Source organism: Perna viridis, chromosome 15, assembly GCF_037379345.1.
Source record: "Perna viridis isolate PV_CMFRI_1.1 ecotype Kerala chromosome 15, ASM3737934v1, whole genome shotgun sequence".
NCBI classification, from domain to species: domain Eukaryota; kingdom Metazoa; phylum Mollusca; class Bivalvia; order Mytilida; family Mytilidae; genus Perna; species Perna viridis.
This window is the reverse complement of record NC_142459.1, coordinates 15,706,918-15,728,898: the sequence shown is the minus strand read 5'-3', so window position 1 is coordinate 15,728,898 and position 21,981 is coordinate 15,706,918. Positions and strand designations below refer to the sequence as shown.

The 21,981-nt window shown below is 35.3% G+C and overlaps 1 protein-coding gene and 1 long non-coding RNA gene across 4 annotated transcripts; both read right to left on the bottom strand.

The window, feature by feature from the left end:
- Positions 1 to 764: 764 nt before the first annotated feature.
- LOC148597131 (uncharacterized) lies at positions 765 to 2,877 on the bottom strand. The gene is made up of 2 exons (XR_015919094.1): positions 1,859 to 2,877; positions 765 to 946 (listed from the first exon to the last, which is right to left on the bottom strand). It is a non-coding gene; the product is annotated as an uncharacterized LOC148597131 (long non-coding RNA).
- A 4,224-nt stretch (positions 2,878 to 7,101) lies between these two features.
- LOC148597130 (kelch-like protein 24) lies at positions 7,102 to 21,556 on the bottom strand. Of its 3 annotated transcripts, XM_088563239.1 has the most exons (4): positions 21,448 to 21,514; positions 20,537 to 20,771; positions 14,120 to 14,207; positions 7,102 to 12,177 (listed from the first exon to the last, which is right to left on the bottom strand). In XM_088563239.1, exon 4 carries the CDS (start codon positions 12,154 to 12,156, stop codon positions 10,390 to 10,392), a length of 1,767 nt encoding a protein of 588 aa, XP_088419365.1. In that variant the 5' UTR covers positions 12,157 to 12,177; positions 14,120 to 14,207; positions 20,537 to 20,771; positions 21,448 to 21,514; the 3' UTR covers positions 7,102 to 10,389. The 3 variants fall into 3 exon arrangements, with proteins under 3 accessions (XP_088419365.1, XP_088419363.1, XP_088419362.1); XM_088563237.1 differs by lacking the exon at positions 20,537 to 20,771 and having other exon boundaries at positions 21,448 to 21,556; XM_088563236.1 differs by lacking the exons at positions 20,537 to 20,771; positions 21,448 to 21,514 and having other exon boundaries at positions 14,120 to 14,339.
- Between the last annotated feature and the right edge of the window lie 425 nt (positions 21,557 to 21,981).

Sequence of the window (21,981 nt, the reverse complement as noted above, 5' to 3'; positions counted from 1 at the left end):
TCGGTACAATTCTGCAGTAGATACTTCCATATACAAATGTATTGCATAATTACATCTTATAATCTCAGTTTCTGGGATTGATATATCAAGTGGTTTCAACTAACGATTTGTTTTGGTTTCATTTTTTTTCAGTTGCAATTTATCAGTTTTGAGCAACTCGGCGGGTGTTTCTAGAAAAGCAGAGGACGCTTACCCTACCGGTGCATCTGGTCCATGCTTCCAGTTTTTAGTGGAGTCCGAGTTGCTCATTTGCTTTTGTTACTTTGTATGTATGATTTTAGTTACTTTATGTTCTTTGTTGTGTATGTCTGTTTTCCATGTCTGGTCTTTGTCCCTGGATTACATTCTTTCGATTACCGCTATACCCTTGGTTCCCTTGATTACTCTTACAATTGTGTAGTGTTCGATACAGCTTTTCACACTCCGAAGCCGTAATTTTAATGCTCAAATCCACAGAGGTACTATTCAAATAGTATTTTGTTTAGTTTTAAGGAGATAGACCTAAGGTAAGGGAAATAACTCTTGAAATCAGTGATATGATTATCATATTTATTTCACCAAAGCCTTTCAAGCTTTCCTCTGAAACAGAATGAAAATCTATCCGAGTTACTTTGATGCTTACATGATTCCATTAATTTGTAAGAGCTGTGTTCCTTACCTTAGGTCTACCTCCTTAAATAATATTATCCGCTCTATATTTTTTTGCACCGGATAGGGATAGAGACAGTTGGGGTTATACATTGCAAAACAGTCCACACAAGAACTTTCAATCAATGATCTTAATTGGTCATTATTTGTTAAAGCAATTTGTCGTCAAAAGTTAATGTAACTGACACGGTAGCATCCGTGGGGATATCCAGATGGTACTGTCTTCACGTTACCTTGGCTGCGTTTGGCGTTTGCGTATGTAGGCGTGATGCATTTTATGAATGATACTTGGTGTTACCTGCAAGGATAAAAGATTTAAATAGTATCCTTATTAGAATATGAAAGAAAGATTAATTTATCATTTGATATTGGTAGTCAAGTATAATAAATCTTCTATTTTTTCGTGTTTTTTATGTCAATTATGGTAAAAATTCTCAGATGCGGAGGCAGTACTATTTTGAACATAGTGTAGTGGCACGACGGCTGTAGCCGTGGACGTTGATAATTTAATAGTATTATTTCACACCAATCCTAATCATTTCGTTAAACGCTGAAGCGACAATGATCCTCTATCCGTCTAACTCTTTCGTTATGATATTCGGGTATATTTCGCCGAGGAATTCACTAGGAAATATTTCTAATGAATTTGATGGTAGGAATATGTATATCGATTATTGGCAGATCCAAGGTAAGTCATTGGAACTGTGCGCATATCAGCCTGGAACAACTTTACCTTACAATATGTGTGAATACCTATAATGTTTTTTTTTTCTGGACCTATCCCCTTTTTGCCCAAACCTTTACATGTTGTAGTTGAGGTTGATATAGTTATCCACTTGACGTGGGCAGGGTGATATTTTTCTTAGATCTGTTTTCGACGGTTCGCTAATTTGGGGTATCTATTGCTCCGAATAAATACTAAAAATCCTCTGTGCAAAAAGTATGATATTTCGACATTCCTGTAAAGGGAAAATGGATCTCGTCACTTGTTTCTATCCTTTTGGACTTAAATTTATCAATTATTTTAGTAGACTGGATGGCATTTAGATATAATCGTCATGTATCATTTGTTAACGGAAGTTTTTTTAAATTATTGTTAGATGGCTGCTTGCCAGGATCACTGACATCGTTTGAAAATACGTGTAAACATGTACTTGACATTTTTAGAGTCTTGTACTTTAATATAGGATCGATCAGCAGTCGTACTTACAATTGTTGCGACATCATTCATTTTTCAGCAGCCCCTTCATATTATTAATTTCCTGTTCAGCGGGTTCCAATACCGTATCTACAATGTCGACATCGAATTCTTCGACGACAGTTTTCAAAAATTCATAATTTCCACACCCAATTATTTTGTTGCGTTCTAACACTCCCAAAACATCCAAAACATGTGTCAATGACCTTCGTTCACTAGGGTGGAGTGATGCTTTCAGTCGGCTAACCACTTGTTCTCGTTCGTCTGTCTGTAAACGATTGATGTGTTCTACGAAGTCATTTTTCACCTTAGCGTGTTTTTCGATCAGCTGTTTAGTAGCCATAGTGTTTATTATACAGTAAACATCAGTTTATTTTTAGCTTACACAGTGTTTTTGACTCGTATGTGTGTGATACAGCTCGTATTCCTTTTTTACTGTGTATATGTACAAGTAGATAATAATATTATAACAGAAGTACATGTATTTACATTTTCGTGTACAGTATGTCAAGATAAGGGACTTCGATACAGACAACTAAGAAACATTCAATCAGTTTTGGATCAAGAGAGGGGATTAAAGGCTATTTGTGGTCAATTGTTCATCTTCCCCAAAATGCACATTATAACATTTTCAAACAGAAGGGGTTCCAACACGGAAACTCCTTCCATTTCCTGGTCCCTCTACTGAACGGTTAAAGGAAATTAATCTGATTATCTTATAACTGTAATTTGGCGAATATATCATTCAAAACTATTTAAAAAATGTTGAACATATAGAAAAATAATATTTCTATGTACACGCATGAAAGTTTAGATGAAACAAACATTTTATCATTCCATTGCAATGATTTAAGGAAAAGTGTATAATTCTACAATACAGCGTATGATGCAAGGGCGGATCCAAGGATTTAATGTGAAAATTAAAGGGTTCCAGAAAAAGGGGGTGTTCCAGCCTCTTACTTGCTTATTTTGCCCACATTTTGCACGATAAAATAAAATGCAATGCTTTGCAGGGCGCATGTTAATATGATTGCAGGGGTCGAACCCTGAGCAGTTTGGGCAGCCAAGGACACACCAATTCAAACTTGTTAGAACTTTGATCTTTGATTATGCTTATAGTTTTGACACAGGATAAGAATTTGACCAGTCTTGAAGCTGTCACTTTGTTTACCCTTGTTCCTGAATGGTTGAAGTCGAAACATCGAAAATCAATCCAAACCTTCCTTAGGGGGTACATATATATATATATATATATATATAGTCAACAATCACTCTTACGGGGTGATGGATCGTTAAAAACGATGCGAAACATAACAATAAATAAAATAAACGTCTAAATATGTTTAACATCACCAGAAGGTGGTAAAATTTAAATTTAATATTTCGGATATATATGACATTTGTGGTGCAGTATCATTCCCTTTTACTCTAATTATTATCCAGAAATAAAAAAACATGTTCCTGGCCCAATCGTAGCCCCTTACTCTTACTTGGTTGAAGTGACAACCCAAAAAAACAACCCAAGTCTTCCTTTGGTGGAATGGCACCTTGTAATAAAATTTATATGAGATCCATTCATTTTCACTCAGGTTATTGTCCGAACACAAGGAAAATGCGTGTTTCCGGCCTCTTTTGGCACGAAATTCGATAGCCTTAACCCCAAAAAATCAATCACAGCCTTCCTTTGGTGGCATTTCACCTTGTTATAATTTCAAAGCCATCAATACACTTTTAGTCATTGTCTGGGCATCAGGAAAATAAATGCTTCTGTCCCTTTTCTGGTCCCTTATTTCTTTAATCTCCTAAATAAATTCCAGCCTGACCATTGTGATATAGAGTATTGTGTAACAACGTTCTTTTACTGAAGTTATACAGTTAAATTCTATGAAATGCTTGTTTGGGGCCATAATTCTACAACGGTTGGGGTCATAACTCCCTTAATTAATACCAACTTTTCCGTTGTGGTTTGGAAATTTGCTATAAAATTTTATAAAGACCAACGAACTAAGATTCAAGTTATCGCTCAAAAACAAATGTCTACGTACGACGACGGTAGCGCCATACAATTATACGACCGCAAAATTTGCCGATCGAAAGGGATTCCAAAAAACCGGGACCAAACCCTTCCCCTATGTCCGGTACTGGAATGTCCGAACGGTGTGGGACGTTAAAATTTCACTCTAGACGCTGCAGCCAGCTATCGCAGAATATGCAAGAATCTTGCAAAGAAGGGAAAAAAGTGAATGATTTTACGCGACGCTATCCGATTGTGAAAGGGAGTGTGATTTAATTGATGTCCGAGAATTTCAAATGGTGTTTTTGCAAGGGATGGTCGGACATAGAATGCCTTAATGCATCCACGAAAATTGAAAATATGTTGGGCAAGTGATTTTTTTCTCTTTTGAAAAACATCGACTGCATGAGCAATACCATGCTCCAACATTTTACGCGTCTTTGACTGGGACAACCTTCCTCAAAGGGATTTGGTGAGCTTCTGTTCGTTGTAGTGATGTATATCTAGCAAAGATACATTTAAAAAGAGTAGTTATTTAAACAAGAGGCTCCCAGGAGCCTGAATCTCTCACCTGATTAAATGTTTGCCTTTCAATGGCAATAACTAACAAGGAGTTGTGAGACAATTTTGACTCTATTTGATTCATTGGAGAAGCCTTATAATAAGGATCATTTTAACAATTGCAAGCTATCGGCGAAACCTAACAGATTTGGAGATGTATATAAAAATCTGCTGTCTGACCCCATTGTTCTATTTTTAGAAACGGAAGCCATGTGTTTCCAGCGATCAAAAATCGGTCATTTCCTTAAGGATACCCTATAAAACAAAAATATCAACTTTCATTGAAATTTGCAGAATAGTTTCTGAGGAAAAGATTTTTTAAAGTAATAACATCAAAAACAGCAAAAAAACGTCCAAAAAGGGCAATAACTCTAACATGGGTCGACAGATTTTCACCAAAATTTAACCACAGATAGATCTCATCATGCTGAATACTTTTATCAATGTCAGTATTTGGTTAAACCTAACCGTTTTGAAGATATATGCAAAAATCTGCAGCCTGACCACAATGTTCTACTTTTTGGTAGCAGCAGCCATGTTTTTTAACCGATCAAAAATCCAAACGGTCATTTTGTTACGAATACCCTATAAAATAAAAATACCAACTTTCATTGAATTCTGTCAAGTAGTTTCTGAGGAGAAGATTTTTAAAAGTAACAACATTGAAAACAGCAAAAAACGTCCAAAAAGGGCAATAACTCCAAAATGGGTCAACAGATTTTCACCAAATGTTGACCACAGATAGATCCCATCATGCTGAATACTTTTCTCCTGTGTCAGAATTTAGTTAAACCTAACCGTTTTGGAGATATATGTAAAAAAATCTGCTGTGTGACCCCTAAGTTCTATTTTTAGTAACGACGGCCATGTTTTTTAACTGATCAAAAATCCAAACGGTCATTTTGTGTGCGATACTCCAAGAAACAACCGTCTTAAGTTTAATCCAAATTCATTCAGTAGTTTCAGAGATGTTGTTAGAAATTGTTAACGACGACGACGACAGACGACGACGGACGCGAAGTGATGACAATAGCTCACATGGCGTATGGCCAGATGAGCCAAAAAGGTCTCTGTTCAAAAGGCTTAGAATATGGTGCAACATTCCTGGTGAACACGTAAATTTTCCATTGGGCTATTCGTGGAAATACTCTTGTGCCCTGTCAATAAATTTTGAGTGAAGCCACCCTACAAATTTTGAATACCTGTAGACAAATTCGAAAATGTAAAACTTGATAAATGCCATCAATAGTCTATCTACAATTAACTTTGTTAATACACAATCAAATAAGGAACTGTTCAACTAAACGCAACGAGCGGGAGCAATCCCAGTTTTGATACAAATCTGATTTTTTTAGTTAAATCAACAATGCTCCTTGGTGTAAATAATTTTAAATCTCAAGTAGACAAATTTAATGTCAAAGATCCGATATCACTATTACAACCATTTTGCTGGGAATCCTTTGTAGCTCAACCCAAACAAAGCATGTCAAAAGGACTACATCATTGTAGTTGTCAATATATAGTTCCGACTATCCATGTGTCGTAAACGGGTGTCTTGTAATTAGCTTAGCAGCAGCCGCTTACCCATTCAAAGCACCTCAGTTTACACCAGCTTATTAGTGGGATTCATGGAATAAGCTTTTCAGTTCGTTTGTTCTGTGTTTTCGTCTGTTTGTTTAATGTTCATTGGAAGTTCCGCGCACTGTTTAGTCTATTGACTCTCCGCATTCGTTATCGCTACTTCTGTTGTTACCTGAGCATCCGGGTCATAACGACCATTTAAGTAAATCGATCACTGTAATTTATGATTCATTTTGAAAAGAGGATGTATGCGTTGTCGTGTTACCAATATAAGCATACTCCCGATCGACATCAGCAAATTTGGACAGACAATGGTAAACATGAAGTAAACGTATACATTTGTGCTTTTTGTTGGTCAGGTGCGGATTCATGAATTTAAACAGTGGGTCCGGTTTATAAAATGCTAATTTCTTGCCAAAATTTTGAAATAAATTGCAAAGTCCTAAAATAAAAGGGGCCCGAACAGGTGAGTTTAATTCATAATAGGCAGTTCAATTGGGCTCCCAGATGACCTGTCCACCATATGATGAATGCACATGTATGTTATTTTTAGACTTAAAACAAATACAGCAGCATGATCAATATAATCATTTTGCACAATCATTCGCAAGCCTGGCGACCATGCGAGAGTCTCACACTAGCCTAACGGTCGTAAATCTCGCCGTCAGTTATAAAAGCTCTACGTGTAGAGCTTAAATTAATTGTCGATTTCTACACGTATGTGAATATACGTTAAATAAATTTTCCTTTACCTGAACTTTTAAGGGAATATGATGCGTACTTATTTACATTTTTCTTAAAGAGGTAGACCTAGGGTAAGGGGCATAACTCTTGAAATCAGTAATAAGTTTGTATCATATTCAATTTCAAGTCTTTCAAGCTTTCATTTGAAACCACCATATGAAATCAGTCTAAGTTACTTTAATGCTTACATGAGATCGATGTAAAATGCTGAATACAGACATTCGTGTTAGAGTTGTGTCCCTTAACCTAGGTCTACCTCCTCAAGGGAAAAATGGCACCGGGTTAGCCCCCTACCCCTTAGTACATCTCTGGATCTACCACTGTAATCTCAACTGAATAAATTAAAGATGCTATACAAATTTATATGTATTTATTTAGTATTACAGCTCCGTCTATATTACTGTTCATATTTGTGGAAATAAAAAGTGATTTCTAATTGAATTAAACACAAATTTCATGCGAACAATTCACGTGGATTTCACGTGAAGGCTCGATAAACCCGAATTCACGTGAACTCTGTCACAAAGTTTATTTACTCAATTCAGATGAAAATCGTGTGAAATTCGTGTGAAAATCATGCCATATAATTTTGCTAGTGTTTAATATGTAAAATATTGAACATAGAACTGTATATATAGAAACCTGTCAAACCGAAACCAGAATAAACGTCAAACCTGTCCAAACGGATTTCTTCTGGCCCTGGCAACAAAAAGTAAAAAAAAAAGACTTAAGTCTTGGAATATTCGTAACTCCAAAGTCTTTGATACTAATAACGTCACTAACAGTTAAGCACTGAAGCTAAGAATCTTGCAAAATGTGATACATGATTGGAAAGCCTACATATTTTTATTTTTGATATTTTGTTTTAAATGTTATAGTAAACAGATAATCTGATGTGGAATTTCATAGAATCCTTGTTCCTAAGAGATATAAAGTATATAGAATGTACAGTAGAATTCAACATGAAGGGAAATAACTCTGTAAAAGACACTTAATACAGTAGAAACCATAGAATTTTCGAAGTGAATTATCTCCTTAGAGCAGACAGATTGAAATGAATGAATATAATTTCAACGTGTTGACATAAAAAGCGACTTTAATAGCAAAAATAAAAAATGTGTAGCCTTTTATGGGGTGTATCACATATTGCAGAGTTTGTATGATTCTTACAGACTGGGAGACTTATACTTAAAAATATTAAGTAATTTTTAAGGCTAGAGGTCACAATCGTATCAATTTCAATACATTTTAAATATTTACAATCATAACACCTTCATAAACTGACAAAATTCTTCAATCATTAAAAGGTAAAAGTTAGACAGTTTTCATTGTATAATTTACATCAGATATAAAAATATGTACATTTATTAAACATTTTGTAGCTTTGTAAATTAGCAACAGCCGTTTTTCATATTCGTTTACGAAATACAAGCCATTTTAGCAAGTTTTTTTCAAAGGGACATAACCTACCAACACCTGACAACCTGGTTGGTGGTCTCATTGGGGAAAGGGAGAACAGTCAACATTTTTCTTTGGAAACTTAAACTATTTTAACTTCGGTAAGAACCTGAATGGTTTAAAATAAGTTATTTAAAAGTATAGAAGTACTTACCGCGGCTATGATAAATTGAATATTTGAATTTGAAGACTAATGCTGTCCATCGCTCCAATCGGACAGTAAACCAGTCTGTCGGGTGACATATTTGTAGAAAGTTACTCCCCTTTGCTTAATATCCTTAAAAAAAACGAAGCCAAACTCGGGAATACGAAAAAGGACTATTCATGTGCATTTACTCAACAATATTGCGTAGGGTGTAATAAAAAGAACAACTTCAATAACAAATCAAATTTTTCGTGATTCTAGCTCAATCTTATCATGAATTTGGGAGAAAAGTAGACTGTACATGTACATGTATTTGTGACCTTATTTTGTAAGTACATTTACATATATACGAAAATGTATAGTAATAAAGATTTGATGCAAAACTACCTCTTAAGCAGTTGTCATTTGAAGTAAAAATACAGTAATACCTTTCACCAAGACAGCCAAAAAGCGAGCATTAAAACATGACACAACAAAGACAATGGATTTTGCTTGCATTCTTAAGGACAAAAAAGTCGTCAAAATTTATACCTGAATAAGCTTTTTTTATTTCTTATATGTAATTTATTTTAAGCTCAATAGTGAATGGCTATGGTCTCACTAACCACTTCCAACGTTTCCATTAATTTACATGGAAAATAAGTAATTTTCAATGTTTCACTGTGAATTCCCAGGACAAATGACACCTTTAAGTTGCATTCCATTGCGAAGCTCGGAACATAAGGCTTTCAGAATCATTATTCTAATGGTACGATGACCGTAGAAATTCTTCACAAAATTTACTTGAATAAAAAATATTGAAAATCAATATTTCTACCTTTTCTGCTAACTGATAGCATGGAGGCAAATTACTCACACATGTCAACAATATTCATACACTTTTGTAGTAAATTACAAATATGATTTTTAAGTACACATTCTCAGCTTTATTTTGACTACTTTTGATCAGAATACACACAAATAATGCACTTACAATGCATATTTCTAGGTTAAATGTGTTTTTGGTACGTCATAAGAGGGTGGCCATTTGACCCAGAAGTGGTTAGTGAGACCTATGTATTGTGGCAGTAATTTGAGACTTCATTCAAGTCTACCAACTTTAAGAAAAAGGCACATACATGGCACTGCAATGACACGACAATCGGTCATCCCAGGGCATATAAAATATTACATGTACTCCATAAATTTAAACGTTACCTGGCCTTAAAATAAATTTTGAGCAAGGTTTGTCCAAATAAGAACAATTTGATCAAATATAAAAAGACTTTGATACTTCTTGTGTTAGAACGGGTGGGTCGGCGGGCTGGTGGGCTTAATTGTAGCGCTACAGCGTTCCAGTTAAAGCGACCGATTAGGAAGGACTAAAAGGGAAAATGACCAATGATGCCGTTTTGGAATTCTTGTCCTTGAAAAAAAAACATATGTTAAGCACTGACACATCGTGATGTGCAATGTACACTACCTACAATTCTGTAAAACCCACCACAAAGTAAATATAGGGTAGGTTCATTAGGGGTAATTACTCAGAATGTGCACAGAATCACAATTATTGTAATTCACTGAATCAGTAGTACATAAGTACAATGTACATTGATAGTCTGGATTAAGTTTCAATTTTCTTCCCATAATTTAATTTGAAATTAGTCAAAATTATGAAACATGAAACTGCTGTTGATGCTTGTGTAAATGAACAGTTGCCATAAATAAGAAGAAACGCCAGATTCCCCTTTTTTCAGAGTTTCAAGTCTTTCATATTAATTTGAAGCGAAATTTAAGTGACTTACTTTTATGAAAAAATTCGAAGCACCAAATTTCACACAAATTCCTTTAAAAAGCTGAGCAATATTTCGACGTGTGAACGGGCAGACGGACGGTAGTACAGACCATAATTACTTATGTACTTACAACGACAGTGAATAAAAATGATAATGTATGAACATACATAAAATAACGCAGTGCATGACCTTTTAAAAGATTATCATGATTATATCCTTTCATTCATGCTAGGATCACACCATGACATCCAAAAATAATTTCAATTTAATGTAAGTTTGTTTTCTGTAAAGGTTTCATGTGCTTTTTGTGGGCGCCAATTTTAACACAACCATCAATCAGTCTTGGTGCCGGAAGTGTGTCGCTCAGTGTCGTACAACCTGAGGTTGAAGGGTCAAACATGATTAAGTCTTTGCATAGAGTGTTACTTTCGATTTCGCCTCCAAGAACGATGATATTGCCTTGGTAATGAATAACTCCAAAGTGAATCCTTTGGTAGGCCGTCAAACGTCCAACTGTCCGACAATAGGTTTTTCTACTCTCTTTTGGGTCCTTGCAAAACTCGACGACACGACCATCATAAAATATCAGGAAAACTCGACTGTTTACGGTAACTGAACGAGTAAGCTTGCATGCCATTGGAATCTTAGCTTCTAACTTACATGATTGTCGCATGCGTGTATCGAAACACTGAATAAAAGCCGTATCCTTTCGGTCATTTTTCTCTCCTCCAAAGGTATATATGCTCTCTCCGACAACAGCTGCTGAAAAAGAACTAATAGCTATTGGCAACTGTCCTACTTCCGCCCATTCATCCTCCCGGATATCATACATCTCGATGCTAGAGAGCATGCGTGAACCGTCTTCCAGTTTGTTATCGTAACCTCCTAGTGCGTATAAGCCTCCCGTGACGGCAACAATCGAATGTCGTCGTCGACCACTTTTCATTGTCGCCATTTGAACCCACTTGTTCTTGTCCGCATCGTATCTTAGTAGACAATTTTGCATAGAACCCCCTCCAGATACAAATATGTCATTTTTGAACGTACATGATGCAAACTCTATTCCAGGATCGTACGGCAAGGCCGACAACTCGTACCATTCTTTGCTCTGAAAACTATAGCAGATGACTTGCAAACTTCTGATGTATGGCGGAGTCGTTGATTCACACCCGCCAAGCAATACGACGACTTCCTCCGTACCCGACGACAACCGATACCGTGTCTGTCTGTTACAGATATCCTGCTGCCGAGCAGGTAGAAGATGGTACTTCTTCGCTTCGTTAATGTACTTCATAGTCTCCGCATCGTCTTTAAGAAAGTCATGTCGATCCTCGATCGTAAGCAAGTATTCGGGATTGAGAAATGACAGCCGAATATTTTCAAATAGGTTACCGCAGAACTTCTTCCTTTTCTCTAAATCGTGTTCCAACCACTGAAAAACGGTATCACACAGGCGATCCTCTGTCTCTATCTGCAGATTATCTTCTTGAATAATACTTGCAAGTTCTTTCCCTTCAAGGTCAATAAATTCGTTCGTTTTGCGAATGTCCTGGAAGTTAGCAGCAACGATTTTAATGGCATGCGTTGCAAGACTAAGGCAGTCATGAAAAGATGCAAGCTTCCAAATTTTTAAGCAATTTTCTGATGTTATGTGAGGATATAGAAAATCTTCGCATATTTGCTGTAGCATTTTGATTTGCAAAACCGAAGCTATGCTAAGAATCTCTACGGCGTTTTCGATGTTTAGTTCTATATCTCCATTATAAACAAACTTGATAACAATTTCGAACAAATCGGGGTCCATTTCAGGAAACGTCACTTCACCACTAACACTTTCACGCATGCCTGAAGAAAACATTGCGTCGAAGTATGTGGAAACTGCTGCTAACATAAATTTGTGACATTTGAAGGTTTTTTCTCCTACTAAAATTGTGACATCTGAATGGTCGCTGCTGTTCCATAATCGCTGGATGCCTTCTTGTAACCCTCGAAAGTAGACCTTCTCGGGTGAAGCTATAATTTGGGACGACATACTGCTAGTGTCGACAAGGACCTTGAATAAAACAATAATGCATGTACATTGCATGACAACTGAAGTACAAAAGTAGGATGGGAGGTACCCCGTCCTATGGGGATTTTGTTTGAGTTCGTTTTTGTTAAAATTTATTTGTACTTTTCCTAAAGACATTGAGGTTTTTTTCGGAAAATAAAAGGTTAAATATAGATTCACCGTCAGTCTCGAAGAAATTACAAGATTTCTCCACTCGAGATATTTAATTTTCATATTTCAACCCACGAGCTTCAGCGAGGGCGTCAATTCTTAAATGTAATTATCGAGAGTGGAGAAATCATGTAATCCCCGAGAGCATTAAATAAGAGTCTGTTTCTCCCATGAAATCTGTAGAAAACTTGCCGGAAAATCAGGCAGAAATTAACTTAAATTGTCACGTGTATTTTTAATGGGAGAAAGTCGGTTTCTTTACTAACGCGATGACATTAAAAAGTACGAGACATTAAAAATAAAAATCCTTGCAACCAGGCCATTTAAAAATATTCATTTTTTCAAACATATTTACCTTGTTTTTATTCATAAAACTAATACCAAGGCTTTAATCGGGTTATTGACAAAAATGTTTTTATTTGAACCACTACCAATGAAATCAAATCTATAAGAGAGTCCAGCTTTTTATTGAGTTAAGCTGTTTTTTAAAGGGGGGCTATGTCAAGTTATTTTTTCACTCATTGCTTTCTATGCAAAAGACGACAAACAATAACACAAATTTAAGGATATCACGCACAGAGCAGAAAGGTTACCGTAAATTTCAATATAAGGCAGGGTCTATATGTTATTGAAATTGCACTCAAGATCATGGAATAAAAGTGAAGTGAAAACATTGTAGTTTTTACTAGAAATCTAGTGGTCATATTATTTGATATAAAGCAGAGTAAAAACAGTAAATCATTTAAAGAGGCAATTCCTAATATCACTCCTGACAAGTTTTCTTAAACATTTCAACCCTTCTAAGGAGGTAGACTTTGGGTAAGGGACATTACTCTTGAAATCAGTGATATGTTTGTATCATATTCAATTTCAATATAGCCTTTCAAGCTTTCCTTTGAATCAACATGCAATCAGTCCATGTTACTTTAATGCTTACATGAGATTGATGTAAAAAGGTGAATACAAGCATTCCAATGATTTATAAGAGTTGTGTCCCTTACCCTACGTCTACATCCTTAAACATTAATTTCCAAAAAGCTTCCCCTTTGGATTTGCCTATGGAATTTTTCTGTATAAACTTTATTCATTTTCAGCACTATTTTTTTTTTAATTTCTTTCAAGGTCTATATACAACAGTGCCGAATGATAATTTTGTTAACTGAAGACGACCAAATTTTGATGAAATAGGTATATATATGTTAACCGCTCCAATACACAACTGCACACCAGACTTCAATTTCAGCCATCAATTATAGAATAATAGTATAACACATTGCAGTTCAAGTAGGGTATAGGGAAAAGTGTCGACCCTGTCAACATGTGTCAACCTTTTTTAAACTTGTCAATTTCAGTTGTGTTGATTAAAAAACTGAGAAAATCACAATTGAGTAAATGAGAGGAACTATTTTGTCCTTTTCATAGAAATTCGGAAATGCAAAATCCTGGAGCTGTAGTAAAGGTAAATAAAGGTAGCGCTTAAAACAAATCCTTCAATATATACATGTACCCCCATTTATCCCTCCCCTCCCATCATTAATAAAAAAACGAAAATTTATTACACGATTTTAATCAACGAACAAATTTGCTATTTTCAACATTTATCTTTAACTCTTTCTTATTTACACGGTACATGTACATCTAGTGTAATTTAAAACATGATTTAACAACTGAATAACTGCGCAGTGAGTAATTTGGCAAGATTTTCATGGCGTAAAAACTAATTACAAGTACATGTAATTTTATATAATTAACAATGAAGTAAAATAAAACATACCCTCAAGTGTAATGCTCCGTCATCGCTGTGCCTCCTGATAACAGATGATCCCTGGCTAGTAGTGGACCCCCGACTCAGGGTGGATAATCTGTAACGAAAACTTTTCATGAGAACCGTGTATCATGTCACATATAAATAACAAGGAAAGAAATAGTTTTTAAATTAAAGCCTAAAACGTTGACAGAGAGAAGGGATGTTGGCCATAAGCGTTTCCGGTACGTTGTCAATCACCTCTATTGGGTTTTCCTGTGGTATACTCTTTCATATCTATGTGTTCTTCAAATAATGGGCATGGCATGTGACATGACTAGATGTACTTGTCAACTCCAAATTCTAAATACAGTCAAGTATCTACTTTAAAAGCACTTCATAGTCAAAATATCAAGGTTCAGCATGCAAACATGAATATCTACCTTCTGTACAGAATGCAATTCAAGTTTTACATGTTCATGTTTACATGTTTATGTGAAAGTATTAAGCCCAGAAATGTGAGGTTCATACTGAATCTTAAACATTTATTCAAGTACATAAGATGGGATGGAAAGGGGTACTTCACCTCCGCTTCCCTCTCCCTAGACCCCCGCCTCCCATCTTAGTGATCACCGCTTCCCGACCCCTTCCATGTTACCCCAGTTTACAGTTCCAACCATAATTCCCGCATACCGTATTTTTCACTCCTTGTACCTCGCCCCTTCAACCACCGTTTCCCGTCCCCTCCATCACCATTCCTAACCCCTTCAACAACTGATTACCGCCCCCAAACCCCAATCCCTCTTGTCCACACTCCGATATACAAAAACAAATACAGACAACACATGTACATAGAAAACTATTGGTAGGATTCGAGAGAAGGTATTAGTTAATACCATTAGTTTATACAACGTTCCGTGTCGTTAAGAGTAAACTTGCAAGAAGATGTTTATATATCAAATGATGTGTGAAATGATTAATTAACTGACTAGCAAAAAAAAACGGAATAGAATAAATGGGATTGTAAAATTAGTGAAGAGATGCACTACATGAAAGTCAGGAAGTAATAAACCTTTGTTTTTTATAACAAACTTCTGAACTTATAAGGAAAACTTCTACATTTTGTTCAGCATTTAGAACAATAGAGTCATACATGGTTTCATTTCGTAAAAGTGTATATTTGGGACAAAAGAACAAAAAATGGGAAGTGAGTCGACATGATCACAGATAAAATTAGGGGACTTTTCAAGGTTACGTACGATTGAACAGACTCTGCGTACATGTATCTTCCACCGTACAATCAATCAATCAAACACAAGAATGAACATGGTGAATATGTCAAAGAGATAACAACCCCACCGGGATGACAAATGTCAGATCAAGGCCACACAAGGGTCTTCGACGAATAAAGACGAAACCCATACAACACAAGGCATACTGCAGCTGGTCCCAAAACAACATTATACACAGGTACAGCGAAATAGTTGTCCCATATTGTCCATCAACATTAAGTAAAAAATGAAACAACACATACAGATGCCAGACGTTCCTGACTTGGGACTGGCACAAAAAAATGCAACAGGGTTAAACTACTTGGCGTGATCACAATCCTCTCCCTTTTTAAAATTGACCACTGTGGTGAAATATTACACAATTAAACACACTTAAAATCAGTTCAAAAAGACCCGAGTCCCTTGTTAAAACAGAAATAAAGAAACTAGATTATACCTTGTACAAATGCACAAACAAATACTACTAGACGTTAACTGAATATACCAGCCGTATGTAAAATCAATCCTTATTCTTCCAAAGCGGAGTTGAAAACCACCGTACATCATAATTCATACAAAAAGGACACAACCGTGTCATGCCAAAAACTGTTTTTTAACATAGAGAATGTATTAGTTTCTACGTAGACTCCATGAGCGAATCAATGTTTACGTTAATATAAGAAGGGTGTTATTTACTATAATATTCCTTTCATCTTGAATGGCATTCCAATATGATCAAGCCAGAAAGTATGACTCTCGTTGGCGTGTTGTACGATATAGTCAATCTACATTAAAGTTTCATGCTTAATTTGGATGGTTTTATCAAAGTACTCTTGTACTGAATCAATTTATATCGATTGTTACGCCTCAATTAATCGTCAAATTGCAAAAATTGGGATAACTTGAAATAAAAATAAAGAACCGAAATCGACTTCAAACATATCTAAACAAAACACAAGTTTGTTGTGCCTCGCTTGTTACCAAGTACACAATTATGTGGCATCTTACGCGGTGCCCCATTTTGCGTAATACTCGGGTTTGTTGTCTAATTACATGGAACGTTTAGATGACTGAACACAAACCCGCCCAACATCCAGCAATATTGAACTACAAAATACTAATTAAATTCCTCTAAATTTCAATTTAGCGATTGTCTGTCAAATCATTCAAACTTTAGCCACAATCGTCGACAGTCGCGGATTCGTAGAATCAATAAAGAGTGGAGGAGGCACAAAAAAAAATTCTTTATAAACACATTTTAATATATGCATTTACACACAAAATACGCTATTTTCATAGATTGTGCAATTGATAAGCTACCCCCCCCCCCCCGGTTCCACATATGGTTTGAATTCAATCCTACTCTTAAATAAATATACCAAATGTTCTCAGATCATAAGCTATAGCTCAATTGCTACAAACTGTTGCATAGCAACCGTCTCAGCAAAGTTCTATTTTTATTGATTATCTCCTTCCGATGATCGTACTAAATATCTTTTAAGATTAAGATAATTTCGATTAAACGGATACATCAGGATGCTTTCGGGGGTTGGGTCACCCTTTTGCTTATAAGTTTGTGTAGAACTTGGCCGCAAAATGAACACATAATGGCAAGGAACCCCTTTCTTTATCAGAATCACTGCCCATTGTTTTGTAAATATTTGGATCCGCCCGCCTGAAATGTGAAGACAGCTCTTTCGATAAGTACTCAACGACGGTACTTGCTTCACTTTATATTCTTCTTTCTAGGATTTATGACGATTTATAATCTTATACGGGTTTCCTTCCTAGCTTATAATAACATCAAATGGTTTATTATGCGTTTAACATTTTTAGACACGTAAATGACTGATTTATTTGGGTAAATGCGTAGAACCGATTAGAGATCAACTATTTATAGCTGAAACCAAATTATTCTGCATATTAATTTAATTTCGAACTAACAATTGTTTATTAGTTTTGTTGATTGGGGTAAATAACATGTAATAAACCATGATATTTTAGAAATAATGGCAAAGGGGACTTTAGTGTTTGCATCTGAACCTTACCGGGGTACCCCAGTGGAACTATTTCCCTGTGTTGGTGTAAGAGATAGCTGCAGATGCTAACAGGCTTATCTTATTATGACATCACACACTAACAACTAAATTACTCGTTTTTTTAAGAAAAGTACAATGTTCATCAAAATGGTCAAAAATGCAATAACTGGATTACCGATAGAATAATGATACATGTAGTAACATGTACTTCCGATTTTGATACTGACAATATCATGTGTAACATCTCCACTCGCGCTCACACGCTCGTCGAGATATTCCATATGATATTGTTGGAATCAAAATCGAAAGTCAAGTTATATTATTTTCTATCAGCACGTGGAAAACGAATTGTCATCCCGGATCTCTAGTATATTTTGACGGTGGGCATCCTCCCAAGTCAGGGTCTTGAATCCATCTTCGCTCCCTCAGACGTTTGAGGGAGCGAAGGTGGACTGAAAACCCTGACTTTAGAGGATGACGGTGGTGTGCATATTTTTTTAAATGAAAGTAGTACACATTTGTGTTAGCTTAAGTCTGGATTACCATACCCAAAGCTATATCTGAAATCAATCAATGCCCAAAATCTATGTTAGAAGTCATAATCCATTTAATACGCCGAATATATGCAAACAATTCTAAATTAGCATTACACAGGATGTCGGTGCTTTATTCTATGCATCTAATAAAAACACTAATCGAAGATGTCATCACGTAAACTGACGAAAAAATCTCCACTGATAAATTGCATCAATGGCATCTTTTGGTAAAATGACATTCATACATATGTCAGATATCATTAGATAAAATGGTACCAAATATACATGTATGTCTACCAGATAAAATAAAGACACCAAAATCTATTCAACAGTTTCTGAAGAATTGATCCATAAAAATGTACTGCAACACACTCCGTATAAACGTATAATGTATACGGGAAAGTAATCAAGGGAAATGACAAATCCCCCCTCTGAAAATCATGTTGAATGTAGGCATGTCACCCGCCTCGAACACATTATTCTGAATATAGTCTACTACTCAGGGGGTTTTTAACGTCCTTGACTACCCTGTCGAGTCTCGCACGGACGGAGAACTGAATATAGTCAATCAGTCGTCGCTCTATCTATCCTTAAGACGTATGCTTGGCAGGGAAGCAGTGAATGGCTCGGGTGGAGACCCACGACCTCCCGGGAGGCGAGCACATTACCATGAGACAATAGCGGTGGTCAGTATGAAAGAAAGAAAGTCAATTTTGTTTATTTTTTTCTTTTAATCTTGAAAATATTATTTCCAATTCAATAAATTGCTTGTTTCAAGTACTTCATAGATAGGCTATATTCCTTCCGTCAGTAGATGACAATCTATTTTTTTTAAATATATAAACACGGAAATATTGGTCCAAGGTCTGAATACAAAACAAAAGGTTGGATTTCCTACTCTCTAAAATTCATACAAAATGAAAAATGCAAGTAATTGTAAACAAACCTATTACGTTATATATACATATAAAGGTAAACTTATAGAATGGTCTGAAAAATTCCCAACGATGTTAGAACTGTCAAATTTGCGAAGCAAATTTTCAGTCGTTCTCCTCCGTAGGATTCGAACTCGTACTGCTGTTACATCTAGGGCAACATCGCCTGCATGATTTGTTGTGACATGCATCATTAATTTGATCCTCTATCCTACATGATAACACATAGATCAACTGTTCCGTACTACCATACATCGTGTACTGTTACAGCCTTAGATTAATCCTACGAGGAGGAATGACCCGGCCAGCGAAAGCAATATTTTTTATATACCCTAGCTGGCCGAGTGGTCTAGGGTGCTGGACTTAGTGCAGGCGGTGTTGCCATCGATGTCACAGCGGTACGAGTTCGAGTACCGCGTAGGGAACCACCAAAAATTTGACAGTTCTAACATCGTTTGGAATTTTTCAGACCCTTCTATATATATATATATATATATATATATATATAAATAATATAATTTCCTTATTTATATTTAATATAATTTCATTAAAACTTTTTAAGTACACCTGCATCCTATTCCACTTAAACAGTTTTGGAAAGTGATGTTCTAGGAAGTCACAATGGGAAGAATAAAAATAAAGCAAAGTACCGAAATGAGATCAGGACAGTGATTGGCACTACATTTCAAAGCTGTAACTATGGTAACAACAAATCAATGTAACAATGGCTGTTAGTGACCTTAAGTGACAAAAAATAAACTGTTCTTACAGCACCTACAACTCAAATTTTGGGTGACCTAGCCCTTAAAACCATTCACTAATTTCTAAAATCTAGAAAAAAAACCTATGGGCAAACTCACTAGGTAATACCTACTCCCCTCTCTAGAAACCCCATGGGAACACTGCTTAATTCATTCTGATGGAAATTCAAAATAGAAGGTAAACACAGTTGCCATTTGCTATTGGGGTTTGAAAATATCCTTTTAAATATCCTATCCAATTAAGGACCATGATGACAATCTGCAAAGGACCTAGTGCAGTTTGTTGTCATTGGCTCAATGATGATGGAACTGTTGAGCTGAACAACCCTGGGTAGGCACAAAAAATTAGAGTTGGCAGAAATGCAGGACATTTATATGCCCATTTAGAGCTTCATACAGAATATTTTGATAAATCATAATACAAAAAATGTATCTCTTTCTTTGTGCATGTTAAATGTAACCAATGTAATTTCACAGGAAATACTATATTGTATTTTAACACACTCTTTTTTATACCTGTACTGTTCCTGAACCGATCCATGCAACACACCGACTGACTGACAACTACTGACTGATCGCTGAAGGATCAATAACTGATGACCGGTGACCAAATAATCACAGTTTTTTATGTAAAATGGCCGATGATCGGATCATGTAAATTTAAGAATTTCCATTGGAATGAATCCAATATAATACCACATTAAATTTATCTTAAATTTAAGATATTAAATCCACATATTGTATGTGTTAAAAATAAAAAAAAAATGTATAATAAAAGACCTTAATTGATGTTTAAATATATTACACTTACATGGTGGTAAATACATGTGTATGTGTAAAAATTGAAGGCAACAATGGAATCCATACAACATATTTACAACTCAGTGGACTCGTACTGCACTCACCAGTTTAATGGATCGGTTTCATGGATCAATGACTGGCTGGAAACTGAACAGTCATCAATGACCAATAGTAATTATAGTTGCACCAATAATAATAAAAGAGACACATAATACACAGAGATTTGAAACTTGTTAATTAGCTAGTTTATCCATTAAATTGTCATGCCACAGAGAACAAGATTCCCAGACCTTTCCACTTATTTATTAAACAGCTTTCTCTCCTTTTCCACAAAATCATCTGAAATAAATTGTTACAGAGGCCCAGAAGACATAAAAATGGGAAACTGAAGATTTTATTTAATTATCTTTTGAAACGAAAAAGATATGATTGGTTAAAATGAAAATTATGAATTTAATTTTGAATTATTTTCATTTTCGTAAAAATCAGGTAGAAATTTTCTTTCAATACTTTTTTATGTTGTTTCATTTGGTAGAGAGAAAATGTGAAATGAACATGGAAATTAAAATATTGTAGAATAGGACACTGAAAGTTTTATTTGAATCTTTGCAATACTTTCTAAGTCATGATCATTCAAAGTCAAATTGTTATTGTTCATTAAGTTTGAGATCTCATTTTCCTGCCATGTGTTAATACAATATGAGATTTCAGTTGGTTGCAAATGTCTTGTATATTCGTGTCTCTGACAATCACTACATCTTTGAATATTTAACAAAATTGCATCAACTTCTAACGTTAATGTAATTAACAATGAAACAAAACCTTATTTAACAACAACTTCGGATTTTGGAAATAACACTGTAGTAATTGTCATACATGTACACATATGTCAGTTAGTGTACTTTTCTGGCGACAATGTCATTTCATCAAGTCTACGTCAATATTTTGGAGAAAGTATTCAAGTTATTTACTTATAAACAATATCTTGTACACATTTTCGCGAATGAAAACTTACTTATTGAACTAAAGTTCATTAATGCTGAAATTTTCGTGAAAATTTATAAAACATATCGTAAGTTGTTGACAGCCGGAAGTATGGTACGAGTGGCCTTCCCTTGGAAATTTTGCAAGTGAGGTCCATTTAGGGTTTCCTTTTCTTTCTTCTTTTTTTTTTTTTAATAAAAATGAACATCTTTGCGACATAAATTAACTTTTTTTTCTTCAAAAACTCCGAATGAATTATAGCATGGCTCTTGTAAAAACAAAACAAAAAATACCCAGACGAGGGACAAATCTCGACAATACATATACATATCAAGGAACAAATAAATTTAAAGCCTGTAAGGTTAGCATTTGACTTGAGCATACATGTATCTACTGCAGGAAAGGGATTTTTTTCATACGATCTGTTATTTTTTAGTTATCTTATCTAAGAATAAATTAATCCTATTGGATTTTTTATAGAGACAACAGACAATTTTATTTGCACAAACACATTTACAGTAAATGATTATGGCATGAACAGAAACAGTACAAATTATGGAATATG

What these genes read in the sequence shown, in the direction of transcription:
- LOC148597130 (XM_088563236.1), bottom strand. Translation starts at nt 14,227, where the DNA reads ATGAAAAGTTTTCGTTACAGATTATCCACCCTGAGTCGGGGGTCCACT. An exon ending in ACGGAGCATTACACTTGAGG is followed by an intron (nt 12,178 to 14,119) that starts GTATGTTTTATT and finishes GTTTTATTCAAG; the next exon opens with GTCCTTGTCGACACTAGCAG.